The 18,853-nt window shown below is 38.9% G+C and overlaps 1 protein-coding gene across 1 annotated transcript; it reads right to left on the bottom strand.

Annotated features, from left to right (window-relative positions):
- Positions 1-8,407: 8,407 nt before the first annotated feature.
- PNN (pinin, desmosome associated protein) lies at positions 8,408-16,278 on the bottom strand. Its single transcript, XM_072838381.1, has 9 exons — positions 15,740-16,278; positions 14,982-15,053; positions 14,520-14,588; positions 13,955-14,027; positions 13,743-13,837; positions 13,442-13,517; positions 11,929-12,084; positions 11,708-11,846; positions 8,408-11,014 (listed from the first exon to the last, which is right to left on the bottom strand). The coding sequence occupies exons 1-9, from the start codon at positions 15,850-15,852 to the stop codon at positions 9,498-9,500; spliced, it is 2,310 nt and encodes a 769-aa protein (XP_072694482.1). The 5' UTR covers positions 15,853-16,278; the 3' UTR covers positions 8,408-9,497.
- Positions 16,279-18,853: the final 2,575 nt, after the last annotated feature.

The following is an 18,853-nucleotide window of genomic DNA, read 5'->3' as shown; positions in this document are numbered from 1 at the left end:
GGAAATACACACTGAAACCACGAGATACCACCTCACACCTGTCAGAATGGCCAAAATTAACATAGGATACGGCAGATGTTGGCAAGGATGCAGGGGAAAGGAGAGCCCTCTTACATCATTGGTGGGAATGAATTCCCACTGAATTCTACTCCTGAAGCCAGTATTGCATGCACGGTATGTTATGTGTTAACTAGAAGTTAAAGAAAAATTCGAAAAAGAAAATCCTACTATAACACAACCTTAACTAATACAATACAGCACTCAATTGAAGAGTCCATAAATAGACCCAAGAAAATATGTCAATTTTCTATATGATTACATTTAAATAGAGAAAAACAAAAGTTATTCAATAATTATATTGCAATTACTACTAGCAACTTTTTATTTTATTTTTTAAGTTTCAGGGGTACAATTTAGTGATTCATCAGTTGCATGTAACACCCAATGCTCATTACATCAAGTGCCCTCCTTAATGTCCTTCACCCAATTTTCCCTCCTCCCATCCACCTTTTCTCCAGCAACCCTGTTTGTTTCCTAGAGCTCAGCATCTCTTATGGTTTGCCTCCCTATTTTCATCTTATTTTCCTTCCCTTCCCTTCCCTTCTATTCATCTGTTTCTTAAATTCCACTTATGAGTGAAATTATATGTTTATCTTTCTCTGACTTATCTCATCTAGCATAATATCCTCTAGTTCCAACCACATTGTTGCAAATGGCAAGATTTCATTCTTTTTTGATAGCTGAGTAATATTCCATTGTGTATATATACCACCTCTTCTTTATCCATTCATCTATCGATGGAGACACCTGGACTTTTTCCATTATTTTGGCTGTTGTGGACATTGCTGCTATAAACATTGGGGTGCATATGCCTCTTTGAATCACTGTGTCCTTTGGATAAATACCTAGTAGTGCAATTGCTGGATCAGAGGGTAGCTATATTTTTAACTTTTTGAGGAACGTCCCGGTTTTCCAGAGTGGCTGCACCAAGCTTGCATTCCCAGTGTAAGAGGGTTCCCTTTTTTCCATATTCTCACCAGCATCTGTTGTTTCCTGTGTTGTTAATTTAGCCATACTGACTGGTGTGAGGTGGTATCTCATTGTGGTCTTGATCTGTATTTTCCTGATGCCAAGTGATGTTGAACATTTTTTCGTCTGTTGGCCATTTGTACATCTTCTTTGGAGAAATGTCTGTTCATGTCTTCTGCCCACCCATCTCTTGCCTGGATTTTTTTCGTGAGAGTTGAATTTGATAAGCTCTTTATAGGTTTTGGATACTAGCCCTTTATCTGATATGTCATTTACAAGTTTCTTCCATTCCATAGGGTGCCTTTTAGCTTTGCTGTTTCCTTTGCTATGCAAAAGCTTTTTATCTTGGTGAAGATAAAAAGCTTTTGTGACTTGGTGAAGTCACAATAATTCATTTTTAATAGACTCTTTAAAAAAAAAGTTGATTCCTACCTCTTTTAACTCAAGATAAAATGAATGTAAAAAAATGCTCTGAATTATAAATACTAGAATGTATGTTTCTTTATTAAAGAAATATATTTCAAAATTTTAGTTTAAGATAAAAAAATGCAATCCACAAAACTCAGCGTTGGTAAGGATGTGGAGAGAAAAGCAATCTTAACTATAGTTGGTAGAAGTGTAAAGTTGTATAATTTTCCAAGATGCTTCAAATGTCTCATTGACCCATCAATTTTATGTAAATGAAATTAATTAAGAACAGTTTCAAAAGTGCCTCAGAATAAACGTGAAGCTCACATTAACTTTGGAGAAAATTTGGTTAAGCTTTAAGATGAATTTTTATCAAAAATGATAGGCAAGCTGAGAAAAGTATCCTTGTTAAAAGATATTATAAAATGATGGAACTTATGCTTCAAAGACACGAGAAAACTTAAAAGTTGATGTAGAGGGAAAGGGAATGAGGAACATACAGGGCTTTCATTGTATTTTTCACATTTTATTTCTTTTTTTTTAATATTTTATTTATTTATTCATGACAGAGAGAGAGAGAAGCAGAGACACAGGCAGACGGAGAAGCAGGCTCCATGATAGGAGCCCGATGTGGGACTCGATCCTGATCACACCCTGGACCAAAGGCAGGCGCCAAACCGCTGAGCCACCCAGGGATCCCTACATTTTATTTCTTAAATTGTGTGATAAGGTCACAGGCATTTGCTATAATTTTGCCTATTTTTATTTATTTATTTATTTAAAATTTTTATTTATTTATGATAGTCACACACAGAGAGAGGCAGAGACATAGGCAGAGGGAGAGCAGGCTCCATGCACCGGGAGCCCGACGTGGGATTCGATCCCGGGTCTCCAGGATCGCGCCCTGGGCCAAAGGCAGGCGCTAAACCGCTACGCCACGCAGGGATCCCCAATTTTGCCTAATTTTTTTTTTATATATATATATATTTTTTTTAATTTTTATTTATTTATGATAGCCACAGAGAGAGAGAGAGGCAGAGACACAGGCAGAGGGAGAAGCAGGCTCCATGCAGGGAGCCCGATGTGGGACTCGATCCCGGGTCTCCAGGATCGCGCCCTAGGCCGAAGGCAGGCGCCAAACCGCTGCGCCACCTAGGGATCCCAATTTTGCCTATTTTTAAAAAAATATTTAAAAAGGTTTATATATATATATATATTTTAAAGATTTTATTTATTTATTCACGAAAGACAGAGAGAAGCAGAGACACAGGCAGAGGGAGAAGCAAGCTCCTCGCAGGGAGCCTGCCGGGGGACTCAATCCTGGGTCTCCAGGATCACGCCCTGGGCTGAAGACAGCACTAAACTGCTAAGCCACCCAGGCTGCCCCCAAAATTATTTATTTTTTAAGGTAAACTCTATCCCCAACATCGGGCTCCATCTCATGACCTCAAGGTCAAGAGTTGTATCTAAGCCAGCCAGATGCCCTTTGGCTATTTTTTTAAATATCAGCAACATCATTATAAAGTAAAAAATATTTTAACTGGATGAGAGACAGTGATTAAGTGAATTGTTTGGATAAAATTACACACTGTACTGATTTATTCAATCACTTATTCATTTGCCATGTTTATATAGATAATATGAGAAGACACATTATTTTTAAATTGAAGACATTTTTACAATACATATGAAATGTTTGTGACTTCGAGGTCAAACAGAAAAAAATGTATAGTTGTAGCCAAACCTACTACAATCAAAATTTCAGTAGTAGCTATAAATGAGGGTGTTGTGCATTTTGTTACACAAGTATATCCAGCTTGTATGAAATTCTCCAGGAATACCTCTCACCATAAGTATACACATATATTATTTAAGTATTTTTATTTGGACTTAACTTTTTAGTTTTTACAAAAGTATTTTTGAGATTTGAGAGTGTGCACTTGCACATGAACAGGGGAGGGGCAGAGGGAGAGGAAGAATCTTTAGTAGACTTCCTGCTCAACGAGGAGCCCAACATGGGCTCAATCCTATGACCTTAAGATCATAATCTGAGCCAAAACCAAGCTCGGGCACTCAGACTGAGCAACCCAGGTGCCTCTAATTGGATTTTTAAATGACAGATTATGTGTGTTTGCACATGTGTACCCATATATATGCGTCTGTATATGTATATACACAAAATAAAATAACAGTAATTTCAACACCTGCCTTGAAGACCTGCAACACTAAGTTGTTTCACTGAGGAGGAGGACATGATTCCATGACATGAGTTAATAAAATATTATATTTATCTGAAGAAATTATCCAGAATTGAGATACAAAAGTTAGATTCAAAGATACTGAGGAAAGATTGATATATCTGACATATGTTTAAGCTGAAAACAAGGAGAAAAGACAGAATCAGATAAATGTATTTTAAGAGATATTGGTAGAGAATGTAACTCCATCAGGGCAGAGATTTCCTTTTTTTTAAATATTGCATCTCTAAACCTAGGAGATAGCCTGGTACATAGTAAATGGTTATTAAATATTTGTTGAATTATATTGGTTTTTATTGCCAGTAATATAGAAAGATAGTCACCTAGGCTAACCATCCCACTGAAAACATTCAAAATATGCCTGAGTGAAATGTAAAAAGAAAATATTTAAAGTATTTATGAGAGCACAAGGAAACTATTGTCAAATGAGAGGCAGGAGATGAAGTAATTTTTCCAGGGACAAATACTAAAGAACTCAGATATATCTGAGAAATGAACAAAAGAAGAATAAATGAGATCCAGAAAATAATCCCACAGGAGAAGTAAGCATTTTGTGCATGATAAAGTTGAGAGTGTGAATTGTTGGATCAGAAGAGGAAGAAGCCCAGGTACAGCACTTTACATTTTAACTTAAAATCAGGTAGATTATATATAACGCAAGAAATGTATAGATATGTTCATCAAAACATGTGAACAAGTATATTGATAGTAGCTCTGTTCATATGGGCTTCCAACTGCGTGGAAACCACACAAATGTCCATCAACAACAGAATGTATACATAGATTGTGGAATATGCACACGTGGGAGTAATACATAGCAAAAAAAGTAGTTACAAACCGCGAAATTAACCCTCACAAACCCAATATTGAACAAATATAAAAGAACTCATTTAAAAAAAAATAACTCATTTATATAAAACACAAAATGGGCAGTAACAATTATCCTGATTGCTAACAAAATGCCATATTCATAGATTGGAAGACTCAGTGGGGTCAATTCCCAAATTAATCTGTAGATTCAAAGCAATTCAAATAAAAATATCAACAATTTTTTTTGTGGATATTCAAAGGCTGACTTTGAAATTTATATGAAAAAATGAAGTTAGGTAAGAATAGCCAGGAGAATCAAGTAAAGCAAGGTGGGAGAATCTGTTCTACTCCATATTAAGACTTAATATGAAGCCAAGGTATTAAGGCAGTGGTATCAACTTAAGATTAGGACAGACCAGTGGAACAGAATGGAGAGCCTAGAAAGAGAACCACGAATATATGGATACTAGATATAAGAGAAAGCTGGTACTGCAGAAAAATGTGGAAGGCACAAACTTGTCAATAATTGAAGTTGGGCACTCTGACATTCACTTAGAAAAAAAAAATGAGACTGAACCCCCAAATCACACTATAACACAAGAGCCAATTCTAGGAAAATAATCAAGTTCCTTGTGAAAAGTAAAATAATAAATCTCAAAGATAAAATAGGAGGCTACCCTCTTGACTTTGAAATGGAGAGAGGCATTTTAAATAAAATGCATAATGTCTTAACCATAAAATATGTATAAACTGAACATTATAACCAAGAAATCTTCTTAATCAAAAAATACCGTTTAAAAAGTGAGAAACCAAACTATAAAGTAAAAGATATTCACAGTGCATATATTCAACAGACTCATTTCCAGAATACAGAACACTTAAAATCCAGAAGAGACAGTCTCGAGGACATCTAAAGTTTTTTTTTTTTAATGGAAAACATAACCCCATTAGTCATCTAGAAAATGCACATACAAAAATATATCTCATGACCTACTGATTACTCTTAAATATACTGTATATCCATGCATATGCTCACCAAAAGACATGAATGTTCTATAACAGAATTATTTGTATGACCCTAAAATTGAAAACAATCTCAATACCCATATACTGGTGATAGGTATCTACAGTGACATACAAAAACAGGTTATAGAAACGTGTAAACGTGTAGGAACTCATAAAATACATTTCACTTATGTAAAGAGTTAAAAATAGGAGATGAAAAAATAAACCATGGCATTTAGGATGCATGAATCAGTTTCAAAACCATGAAGGGAATCAAGTAAGTGACTACCATAAAGTCAGGATAGTGTTGTTTAAAAGATAAATATACTAAAATTTTGAAATTTGAGCAAATATTGATTTGGATCTGGGCAGCACTAAACTCCTGACAGGAGCTAGGGGAAAGGCTCTTACAGAGCAGACAGGAAGCAAAGCAAGGAAATTATTTTGCTTGGCTATAGGTGAAGCAATTGCTTTATCTGTGAAAGCCAAGTTGGCAGTGTATGATTGGTTGTCCACGGGTTTTTCAACTTCCTAAACGGTTTTGGTTTGCTCAAGTAGGCTGCCACCAATTAGACCTTCCTTGTTTTATTTAAAAATAGTTACCTTACCTCTGAGGGCAGAAAAGAGACGAAGAAATGATTGGAAGGGGTTCTTGGATCCTGGCAATGTTCTAGTTCTTCACCTGGATGATTACATTAGGTATTAGCAAATTGCCAGTTCATGGAGTTGTATATGGTGTTTTGTGTACTTGTGTGTTATTCACAATGAATGAGCGATCTATCCATGTATGAGTCAGTTACCTAGGAATCCACTTAAGTATAAGATTTTATGGGAAAGGCATTAAATTTGAAAAATGGAGATATTCATGTTCATAGTATGGGGTCACTCCTCCACTATCCACAAATCTGTTCCTTTTCATCTCAGCTAATGGCAATTCATTTCTAGTTGTTCAGGTGAAATCTTTACTCATTCTGACTTCTCACACCACAGAATCCATTAGCATTTCCCCTGGGAGCCATCTTCAAACTATATCCAAAACCTGATCACCACTTCTACTACTTAACCATCTTGGCTTTAAGTCACTGTACTTTGCCTTATTGCAGATAGCTTCTCATTTATGCTCCTGCTGTTGGCCCCATTTTTCTCAGCACAGTAGCCAGAGTAATTCTGTTAATATCACAAAAGCCATGCTAAGAACCTGTCATCGTTTACTCATAACACTGCTTATAATGCATAAGGCCCTATCCTAGGTATTTGAAATAAAGCAATGGGTTAAAAATAATCTTAAAAATCTTGCTCTCAAGGAGCTTGCATTCAAGAGCAAAGTAGTAAGTCAAAGTATAGTAACTATACAGTATCATGTATGTCATGAAAATAAAGTGGACAGTGAGGGCAAGTGGTGGTTATTACAAAATCAAATACAGTACTCAAATGACCATAGGAAGCAGTTGTAGGCATTTGAGTCTCACTTTTGGGAAAAGATCATGCTAAGGGACATAAAAGTATAAGAAATTTTCAGATTTCTCAGGCTAATTTTTATCACATTGCAATCTTCCCAATTGACTTAGTAGCAGGAAGATCCAACCATGTAAATAGCGAACATGTTTTCTGGGCTAAGTGCTTTAATGGCATTACCTCAAGAAGGGAAACTGGGTGAAAATTTTACTCAAGAATTTCAAGTTTTGTTGTTAATGTGTTAAATAATTGAACCCTGAAACATTTAATGACTTGTTCGGACAGCATCGGCTCATATTAAACTCAAATTTATTACTTTGGTGCGTTTTGCTTAGCCTAATTACTAGAGTATACATGTGTACAGTCACCAGAGTTCTAGACGGTGCACAAATAAGCCCTAGATTGGAGGTACAGCTCACTGAAGATCAAACTAACTTCCAACTTCTGTGGTTGTGCCAACCTTGAGATTTTAGAAAAAGCAAGGTTTCCTAAATAGCTCCTTAGCTGTCTCCGAATTAATTTCAGTCTCTAGCCCTATCCATCTTCAGCTTCTACATTTTCCATAAACACTACCTGTAACACCTAATAGGAAAACCCTGTACCTCCCCCCCCCCCCCAGGAAACTGTCATTACTTCTACATTGTAACATTGCTTGTATCTTTATAAGGAACCAATACATGGTTCTCTGAAAACAAATTCCATATAATTTCACATCTGAGGACAAAGCACTAGTTGGAAACAAAAAAAACAAGCCAACCTTGCTTTAAAGATGAAGCCTTCCTGAGAAAGTGCATACTAGTTAGAAAATTTGAAATAGAACTCTATATAGAATTTAAAATTCCTCTTCATATTCCAAACACCTTTTTTCCTCCCATGCTTTTATAGCCCCATCATTACCACTCTTAACAACTGAGCTGAAAGCCAAATTAATTCCTTTTCCATATGTACCAGGCCAATCTTTCAACTTTTTCAGGTAAAAATGAGTGAACTTAATTCGTCCAAAGGATCTTAATATAATTATTTTAGATTTAATAAAGATTCTAGGAACCAGGTTACACTTATGGTCATCCCTTTTAAGTTTTTACCAATTTTTCCATGTTACACAGTATAAAATTTATATTACATGTTGGAGATTATTAAACCCCTGAAAGAAGTGACTCTTGGTGGAAATGGGACCAGAAGTGCAGGTAGCTAGCTCTGTAGTTTGAAAAGTTCTACTCATTTACTGTTAAAAGAGTACTTTAACATGTTCTCTTATATTTCTACAGTGCTGGAAATGCTTACTGACGCTTTCACCATCACCATGTTATTTGTCAAGGGAGGAAACAGTAAACATTCAGTCAAGCCTAAAGCTAGTCAATGTCAAGTTATGAACTCAAAGGCCATTTGCAATTAAAGTGCTCTCGTATAAAAGCATCAGAAAGTTAATACAAGTACTAGTCTTAAGCAGTCACACAAGTCTAAGCCACATTTATTTGCACATATATAGTAATGGCAACAGATACTCCAAATTCATACAAATTTATAAAACAACAAAGTTAATAATCACTTGGTACACTTGTGTGTTATCTTGCTTACAGATTCAAGTGTAGATGAACTTCCTTCATTCTGTAAACTTTCATACAATACTTAACAAAAACTCTTGAGAACACATATTGGCATGTTTCAGTTAGAGCCAACACAAAAGTTAAGACAAGACCACAAACTCAAAAACCCAAGTTTAGAATATACTTTTCTACCTCCCTCCCCTAGAGAGTGATTATTTTCTTCAATAGATGTATATGCTATATCACACAAGTAGCCCTGGAGACAAATGAATGATGCTCCTATAATCATGAAGAAAATGCCAACCAAATCATACTGTTTTATCTACCAAATATGACTTATATATGAGAAACAGGGGGAAATGCTTAGATTAAAACAAGGGAGATTAGAAAAAAATAGTAAATGATTCTGAGAACAAACTATGTTCCCCAAAAGCTGCAAAGATCTGACTATGACAACTCCAAATAATTGCCTAAGGCAAATAAAAGTGAGGAAACCTTCAAAGACATTCTAATCACGTTCAGTATCTAGTGATAAAAGCTGAAAATGATATCAAGAGGGTAATTTATTATACAAGTGTCAACGAGGACATTCCAAATGAAAGAAATGCACATTTATTTCTACAAAAGCAATGTATGATACAGAATTTGAAGGGAACAGACTTAAAGATTTACCTATTAAAATATACAGATTCTTACTGAAGTGTATAGGATATTTAAAAAAGATGACAAGGGATGTTAATCTTTTTTTATTATTATAATTTTTACATATTTTGGAACCTCACATAATTTTGATAAATAACTCTTACAAAATTATGCAAAAAGTACAAGAATGTCTGGTAAACAAACAGTCTGTATTTTCCAAAAAAGATTTTTTACAACATGCAATTCTTAAGGCAGCATCCTCCTTACAAGGAAAGGTAATCCTTTTACTCATCAAGAAATCTTCTGCTGCAAAGAATAGGCTAAGAAAGCCTGGCTTCTTCCATTAACGCCTTTTGTCTTTCCTGTCTGATTTTCGGTCTCTTTCACTTCTTGAAGATCTTTTGCCTGATCGACTACTCTCTGATATAGACCTCTTTCTGTCGGACCGGGAATTCTTATCCTTTGATCCTTTTGTATCTCTACTACTACCACCTTTTGAAGATTTGTGACTTCTTTCTAATCCTGATGTATCCCTTCGTTTCCGATCCACGCTCCTTCTGTGCTTTCTATCTCTGTTATGTCCCCGGCCCCTACTCCGACTTCTACTCTCGCTGCTACTAGTAGTGCTGCTGCTACTATCTCTGCTGCTGCTGCCACTTGTGCTGGAGCTGCTACTGGAACTACTTCGACTACTACTGCTGCCACTGCTGGAACTGCTTCCACTGCTGCTACTGGTTGAGCTGCTACTAGAACTACTACTGCTACTGCTGCGACTTCGACTCTTGCTGGTTTTATTTCTAGCTCGACCTCTACTTCTGCTCCTGGTTTTGGTTTTGGTTTTGCTATCTGAATGTACTATCAAGACTGGCTCTACTGTCACCTCAGTGAGTTTTACAGATTCCACAGGAAATTCCTTCCTCTCAGGTAGTAAATGCCCTTGCTCTTGAATAACCTGAACTGGTGCCTGTAGAACAGCTAATGGCAAAGTCTCAGGTTGAGAGACAGGCTGGGGTTGGAGTACTGCTTGGGGCTGGGACTGGGCCTGCACCTGGGGCTGGGGCTGAAGCGGAAGCGGAAGCGGAAGCTGAAGCTGAGGTTGTGGCTGGGACTGGGATTGGGGCTGGGGCTGGAGCTGGAGCTGGGGCTGTAACTGTGGCTCAGGTTGTAGCTGAGGCTGTGGCTCAGGCTGTAGCTCAGGCTCAGGCTCAGGCTGAGGCAAGGGCTGGAGGTGAGCCACAGGCTCAGGCTGGGGCTCAGATTCTCTCTCTTCTTTTTCCTCAGGCTCATTTTCCATTTCTAGAGCACTGGCATTCTCTCTCACAGGAGAAAGAGATTTACATTCTTTATCTGGCTCAACTTCAAATTCCATCTCTGGCTCCAGTTCTTTGCTAGTTTCATTTTCTGAAGGTTCTACACTTTCAACTTGATTGGTTTCCATTACCTCCTGCTCAGCAATTACATTTTTGACACTCTCAACCATCTCTAGCACATCCATAACTTCTTCCGGTTGACTATCCTGCTGCTTCTCACTTTCCCTTACCTCAGTTTCCTCCTCCATCTTGACCTCCATTTCCTGTTTTTGTTCCTCCTCCTCCTGCTCTTTCTCTGCATCACTATGAACTATACCTATTTCCTTTTCCTCTTCCTCTCCTGCTTCCTCTATTTCTACATCATTGTGCTGATTACCTGTCTCCTCCAACTCTTCCTCTCGCTGAGCCACCTTACCCTCTTCTTGTTCCGCCTTCTGTTCTTCATTACGCACCACCTGATGCTCTTTTTCCTTCATTGATTGTCTTCTAGGCCTAGCCTCCATTTTATTTATTTGTTCTGCAAATTCGATGCGTCTACCTTCAAATAAAGCTAAAGGATAAAAAGTTACATACGTAAGTAACACTTAAACTCAGGATTTGACAGTCACAAATTGTCATCAAACTTTATCTAAGTGTATTTTTGTAAACAGATGATGACACAATACTGATTATGGCAAATAATTACAAATTGAAATAAAATGACAGAAACAAAGATCCGCCCCCCCCCCCAAACCTATATTCTAAGATATTAGTAGCAGGCAACTGTACCACATTAACTGATGGAAAAACAGGACTTTTTTTTTGCCATTTTACTTCATACTGGATGAGAAAGAATAAAACTTTTGAAATAAAATCATTCTTATGTTATCATGCCATGCATTAATTTTTCTGATCTAAGACTAATCATCTAATCACCATCTCAGCAGTGTCTACTCTTTCAAGTGTACTCATTCTATCGATTTATATCAATGTTCACTTTTTTTTGCTTCATTAGCATTTATGTCTGGCTAAAAAGAAGTCATCTTATTTAAACAGGAAATACATATGCATTAAGCACTAACTACATCATGGTTAAATTTCAAGTTAAATTCTACCATCAACCAAATGCCCTTATACTCCTAACTCATTAGCACCTTAGAATGTCTTTTTAAAAAATCAACTGCTGAAACACAATTACAGTAAACAAACACGTATGTGTATTTTACCTTACCCAATTTCACTGGATCTCTTCATGTCCACTTACCATTCATTTTTCTCTGTGACTCTTCTATTAATTTTTGGGTAGCTGGACACATTCTTCCGGGAATATAGAACAAATGGGGCTTTGTCTTAGTTCTTATGTATTTAATTATCTTGGCATTATGTTCATTCCATTCTTCTTGCTAAAGAAGAGATAAAAGGTCAGGATTTTGTAAACATGAAGGATTACCAATCTTAGAATTCCAATTCCAAACTACTACTCACCAGCTGCGCAAGCTCAACCTTCTGTTCTAAAAGCCGCAGTTCTGTCTGTTTAGCACGCCTCTCTTCAAACAGTTCTCTCCTCTCATTTTCAACCTGCTTTCTTTCTTCTTCCGCCTGCACTTCAAGTTTTTGTTCAATTTCCTGGCGCCTCTTTTGCTGAAGATAAACAATTATCTTTAAAAACTTATTATAATCCTGATTGCATGTGAAACATTACAATTTTACTATGTTACCTTTATAGATTGCATATTTGCAATTCAGGATACCAGCTAATTCAAACTAAGTACTAATTCAAACTTAGTACTTAGCATTTGAGGCTAATTGCAACTTTTCTTTTAAGAAACAGGGAAAACACTTTTCCATGTAAAAATCTAAATAGCAAGGACATTACCCATATTAATATAAGTTTTAGGCAAGTTTCTTTCATAAAACCTAAAAAAAGAAGAGCACTGTCTTTGTTATCTTCACAGTTATTGTTTCTTTTAAATCAAAGATTCTGACAATTAACATCTAATCTTCAAACACTATGCTTTGAAGCCTTTTACATTCCCTAGGAAAGTTAACATAAAAGATGTAATAAAACTTTATTAATCTATAATTCTCTTTCCACCACAGTTCTCCTTTGAGAAGCAGTAACTTGATGTTCAACACAAAGGACACAATTTTGTGGCTTTAATAAAAAACCTTTAGAAAGATTGCAGTTAAATAAACTGTGGAAAGCAGGGAAATGTTTAGATTTTTGCTTCCAGAGTGACAATTATTGTCTGCGTGTATAAATATCTTAAAAGGTATAATCACTGAACTAGTTACAATTCTGAGTTCAACTCCTTTGTTTGAAAGAAAGCACTCTAAAGCCTAAAGAAATGAAGAGTCTTGCCCAAAACCACAAAATTAGATTGTTGTAGAGCTCAAATAGGAACCCAGGGTCCCCTGACCAGGCTTTTTGCACTGAAAGAGAAGTTCATCCAGTTACTTCACAGGACCTCAAAAACACACCAGCTAAAAATTGAACAAGTTCAGGAAATTTTCTTTTTTCTTGGCTTCATTATTTAGGCCTGCAACTCAGTTTTGTTTCTGTTTTTTAAGATTTTTAATTTATTTATTTGAGAGAGACACAGGCAGAGGGAGAAGCAGGCTCCCTGTGGAGAGCCTGATGTGGGACTTGACCCCGGGATCATGACCTGAGCTGAAGGCAGACACTTAACCACTGAGCCAGCCAGGCATCCCACAACTCAGTTTTGAGAGCTTTTCTTTTTTTTTTTTTAATAAGTATTTTTTTTTTAATTTATTTATTCAGAGAGAGAGAGACTGAGAGGCAGAGACACAGGCAGAGGGAGAAGCGGAGCCCGACGCAGAACTTGATCCTGGGTCTCCTGAATCAGACCCCAGGCTGCAGGCGGCGCTAAACCTGCTGCGCCACCAGGGGTGCCCTTGAGAGCTTTTCAATTCTTTTCAAAGACATGTAATAAACTACTTTGAATACTTAAAGGAAGCAAAGGAAACTATAAAATACCCTTTCAGTAGCAACAGTGGATTCTTGTTTAAATTTCTGAAGAGTGCCCATCAATAAGCCAAATATTCGTCGGTTCCTAAAGAACAGAAAGAGAAAATTACTGGAGTAGGTTCCACTTCCTCTAAGCTCACCACTTCCTAAAAGAAACATACTACAAAATTTAAAAAATGAAAAAAAATAAAAAATAAAAAATAAAAAAAGGAACATACTAATGGCACTTGGACAAGTCTTACATATAAATTTTCCTAAAATTGCATTATTTGACAGAAAATTTTTTCCCCCAATAAAAAACTAAAGATACCTTTGCTTTCCCTTTTCATCCATATTTTGATCCTGGATAAGGTCTCTACGTGTGCGCTCTTTGGAGGTAGCTACAACTGAAGACTGCAAAGCTGGCTGCAAGAGAAAACAGATCTTAGTAATTTAACAGGCATATGAAAGGTAGCACTCCTAAATGTAGGAAGATGGAAATACTGGATTCATCCTGTAAGTAGTTATTTTCATCTCAATTACCTTTTTAACATCATCATCCTCTGGGTCGCTTTCTTGGCGTGATTCTCTCCTTGTCCGACGCTCCCCGCCCAGCCTGACATAGAAAAAGAATTTAAAAGACCACGTAAAATCTGACTTAAGTGCCTACCAAGGACAAATGTTTACTCTTACTAGGACTTATTTCCAGAAGTCTCACTTTATCACTCTCTATCCCATATTTCTCTTTCCTCTGGTAGGAAAAGGATAAAATCTGTCACCAATGAACAAATCCCGATCTCCTATTTTCCTCAAGAGGTTAAGTTTCTACCGTACAACACAGAGAAGTAGTACAAACTATTGTTTCAATCTTATTCTTCTCATGATATTTTAGTAAAATTTGTTACTGTTCGTGAGGAACTGAGTTCTGAAGGATTACAGGCTTATTTCAGTCAAGTACCAAGGAAATAGACAAGTGAAGTAGTATACTACTCAATTCTAACTCAGTTCAATTCTGAACTCAACAATATTTATTTAATACTTGTATTTGTGGCTACCTTAGAAAACAGAGCTTAGAAGTCTATCTTCAGAAGCTTTTCCTCCAACATACCTACTGACTGCCCCTTCAAGGTCTCTCTGTTTGGCTGGGGGTCCTCCTCCACTATCTGAGAATCCACGCCTGCAATTAAAATGTGCAATATAAAGCAACTGGCATTTAAAAAATAAATGACATTTACCTTTAACAAGATAATTTACCTGAATTTTTAGAAAACCCTTCTAATTATAACAACCTTAAATGGGCATCCACTCCAAGATGCTTTTTTTTTAGCACTTATTTAAAAACTACAAAAATAAAGAGTAGACCAAACAAGTACTTAATACATTCTTCAGTCTCTAGTTCTGCATATAAATGAAGTTCCGAGATAACTATACAGAAAACTATGGTTGTTCAGTTTTAAACAAAACAAACACAAACACATGGACTCTACTGCAAATTTTGTTTAAAACAATACTTACTTTGTAAAAATTTCTAGGATCTTAGCATATAAATTACGTTCTAAGAAAATCTTACCTCAGCAATAAACTACCACGTCCTCTACCTCCACCAGGACCAGAAAGGGCCAGCAATCTGGCTTGGATGGGCCTAAAAGATATTTACAAGTCAGTATGAAAATCATGTGTGGACTCAATGTCCCCAAATACTTTCACGGATGCGGTACATCACAGAGAGAAAAAATAACCAGAAAAGTTCTAAAAATACGAATCCAAATCCACGTGCTTGAAACACGACAGGAAGTACTATTTTGACTTCCTCGTTTTTTCAAGACCAAGATCACTGAAATCACGTTTACTTCGTTGCCACTACACACTAGCAGGCTCGGACCAGGCTCTCATTTCGCCCACTCCGAGGAAGCTGCACGTGGGCAAGGGGGCCGAAGCCTGGGGGAGAGGCGGCGGACCGCGTCCCGGGAGGGTCTCTGGGCCAGCACCGGGCCGGGTACCGGGCGGATGGGGAAGGGGGCTTTGTGCTGCGGCTCCGGGCCTGCAGGGCCGAGGGCGGGAACGGGCAGCCCGGGCCTTCCCGCAGGCCAGGAGGACACTCCGGCACCGCCAGGAGCCACGCTCCTCCCTCGCGCGCCTGAGCTGCGAGACCTACGCCGAGGGCGTGGGAGCCTCCCCACCTCATCCAGGACGGGGTTCTACCGCCGCCCGGGGCGCAGGCCCCGATGTTCTAGCCTTCGCAGGGCTTGCCGCCCTTCCCGCCCCCAATCCACCCCGGCATCAGAGCTGTCTCTGGGAGCCGGCCTTTCTCACCCGCCTCTCTCTCACCTTACGTCATTCGGATCCCGTCCGGTGAGCTTGCGAATATTCTCATCCACGTTCTTTAGGCTCTCTTTGGCCTTTTCTAGCTGCTCCTGCAAAGTTCTCACCGCGACCGCCATCTTCTCTCTGCAGCAGGCTTCGAGACTGCTCTACAGGCCGCGCCTGGCTCCGTCGCGCCGCGAGACGCGAGAAGACTGACAGCAGGGCCCAGCCAATGGCAGTAGGCGTTGTTTGGCGGCCTCAACCACTCGGCGTCCGGAAGGGGGAGAAGCGGCGGCCCCTGTGACTCTGGGCCAATGGAAAGTCTTCTGGGCGGTTGCCTCCCTCCCCCAGCCAGCTGCGGTGCCCGGGCTCCGCTTCTAGCGCAGAGCCTCGGCGCCTTTGCGAGTCGCTGGTGCTCCGGCGCCGGCTCCCGGGCCTGCCCTCGTGGCGCGGAGCGCGCAGCTTTCCAGCCCTTTTAACTTGGGGTGTGACGTGCCTTGTGTCTTTTTAACCACCTAATCCCATCAGAGTGGGATCATTTACCCGATCACTCCCCGGGAAATGATTAGATTAGCAAAGGGTGCGGCCGTGCTGTTGGTGCGCATGCCCAGAGAGGGGGTGGGGGGGCGCAGGCGTCCCTCCATTGGGTTAAACCATAATGAACAGAGGGACTTAAAAAATGAACAACGTGAAAAGGCATTAGTCGTAATAGCCAACACTTATTTTTTTTCGGTTCTGTATGAAACGTTTTATATGCCTTGTCTCTCAAGTCAAAGCTTGAATAGAATACTTATTACTGGTAAGGAAATTGAATCTGGAGATAAACTGTGACTCCCTAGGTCACCCGAGCTGAGAATCACTGATCTGACGCTGTGCAAGTGTGTACTAGGTGAAAAAAGCGACGACGAGACCAGTGAGACAGGCATTTTCGTCTACACTGGCCTATACAGCTGGTTAGTTTAAGGGGGGGATCTAGAGTAGCGGCCCTATTGTGACTTGTGTGTATAAGAGAGTGTCCTCTAGCTTGTTACTCTGCTCTGTGTACACAGCCAACATGTGAACAGTTTTGTTCCGGAAATACATTAGCAGATTACAGCTCACAAAGCATTTCCCCACAGAAAACGATGTTAGGAATAATCTTGGTTATCATCTGTTAGCTGGGGGTCAACCTTGTATCAAGCATTCGTGGGACAACGGTATCTAACCCGACTTACCATCTTAATTTCTCTATCTTTATTTTATTTTTTAATTTTTATTTATTTATGATAGTCACAGAGAGAGAGAGAGGCAGAGACACAAGCAGGCTCCATGCACCGGGAGCCCGACGTGGGATTCGATCCCGGGTCTCCAGGTTCGCGCCCTGGGCCAAAGGCAGGCGCCAAACCGCTGCGCCACCCAGGGATCCCAATTTCTCTATCTTTAAAAGTTCCTTTGTTTATCCGCAGTAATCTAGGCTCTGAGGATAAAAACTAGAACAAGAGCGCTGTGGTTCCTGCTTTTGTGGGGTTTGTAGGCTCCTGGGGAGCAAAAATCATTCATGTACTCATTCACTCACTCACTCAGCAGTATTTGCTGAGCGCTTACTACGTGCCAGGCACTTTTCTAGGTACTTGGATGGTCAGTGTGCAATAAAGATCTCTGCCTTCAAGGAGTTTGGGGGCAGGAAAAGTATGGAGACAGATGATAAATAAAAGTAAATTACAGGGCATGTTAGAAATGGAGAAGTGCTATGGGGGGAAAAAAGTAAAACTGTGTAAAAGGAATAAGGGTTGATAAATAATAAATTATTACTGATTATAAGCATTCCTAGTCTCACTGATCTTTAGTATAACACTATGTAATAGACTCAACAGATGCGTGAGAATGTGGTAATAGTAGATCCTAACCACCAAATGTATAACAGTTTCCAAGGAAAAATGCTTTTAGAGGCAACCAAAAATAGAGGATCTTTTTCTACTTCCATTGAACCTATTACTAGGATCCTAGGCAATTTAACATAGCTTTATGAGGGATGATTAGTGTGGGCTGTTGTGTTCAACATTTTGTAGATGCTCAATAAATATTATTTTCCCATAAATTCCAAAATATTCTAAGGACGCCATGTTATTGTTTGAGAAATCAACCTCAGTAAGTTGGTCATTTGGTTATTCTTTAACCTCAATGGCAGGCTTGGACTCCTTTTCTTTGATGGTGATGATGAAGGGAAAATGCAGTCAGGACAAAAGGGACATGATTTCACAGATGGGAAATTTTGGGTGCTTGAAAAATTAAGATTATAGTTACAAAATAATCTTTGAAGTTACACTAGTGTTGTTAAATAACAAAAATTCAAAAAAAAAATAAAACAAATTCAACAGTAAAATTTAAAGATATAATTAGCTTTATTAATTGATTCATGAATTAGGCAGCATCTCATCTAGCAAGCAGAGGGGAGCTCCAAAAGGCTACAGAAATGGAAAGATTTTCATAGGTAGGACGAGGAAGTCATAAATAGAAAAAGAAATTATTTTAGGACACCTGGGTGGTTCAGTGATTGAGCATCTGCCTTTGGCTCAGGTTGTGATGCCAGGTCCAGGGATCAAGTACCACATTGGGCTTCCTGAGAGGAGCCTGCTTGTCCCTCTGCCTATGTCTCTGCCTCTCTCTGTGTGTTTCTCATGAAAAAAATAAATAAAATCTTAAAAAAAAAAAAAAGGATTATTTCAGGTGAGGTCACTTTCCTTTGGGGATAAAAGGATCTTATTAAGCGTATCACTACCTCATCTACCTTTAGGGGTTGGAGAAGGCCTCTGGGACAGATTACCTTATTTCTACTGATCAGAAAAATTTGTGACTTATCAGCTAAGACTACATTTCTAGTGGAGGTTGGAACTGCGATTAAGTATTAAGCTCCAGGGATCCCTGGGTGGCGCAGCGGTTTGGCGCCTGCCTTTGGCCCAGGGCATGATCCTAGAGACCCGGGATCGAATCCCGTGTCGGGCTCCCGGCGCATGGAGCCTGCTTCTCCCTCTGCCTGTGTCTCTGCCTCTCTTTCTCTCTGTGACTATCATCAAAAAAAAAAAAAAAAAGTATTAAGCTCCAGTTCGGTGACATGGCCTAGCAAAAATGACTCCACTTTTGGCTTGTGGTTTTCTTTTT

The sequence above is a fragment of the Canis lupus genome, chromosome 9, assembly GCF_048164855.1.
Source record: "Canis lupus baileyi chromosome 9, mCanLup2.hap1, whole genome shotgun sequence".
NCBI classification, from domain to species: domain Eukaryota; kingdom Metazoa; phylum Chordata; class Mammalia; order Carnivora; family Canidae; genus Canis; species Canis lupus.
Note: the sequence above shows the minus strand (reverse complement) of the source record. Positions and strands in the feature narration are given on the sequence as shown.

Bases quoted from the DNA above. Each gene is read 5' to 3' on its own strand.
- PNN (XM_072838381.1), bottom strand. From the start codon at position 15,852: ATGGCGGTCGCGGTGAGAACTTTGCAGGAGCAGCTAGAAAAGGCCAAA. The intron at 14,028-14,519 runs GTATGTTGGAGG...TTTCTATGTCAG, and splicing joins CTTGAAGGGGCAGTCAGTAG to GCTGGGCGGGGAGCGTCGGA. The intron at 11,847-11,928 runs GTGAGTAGTAGT...TCTCTTCTTTAG, and splicing joins AGGTTGAGCTTGCGCAGCTG to CAAGAAGAATGGAATGAACA.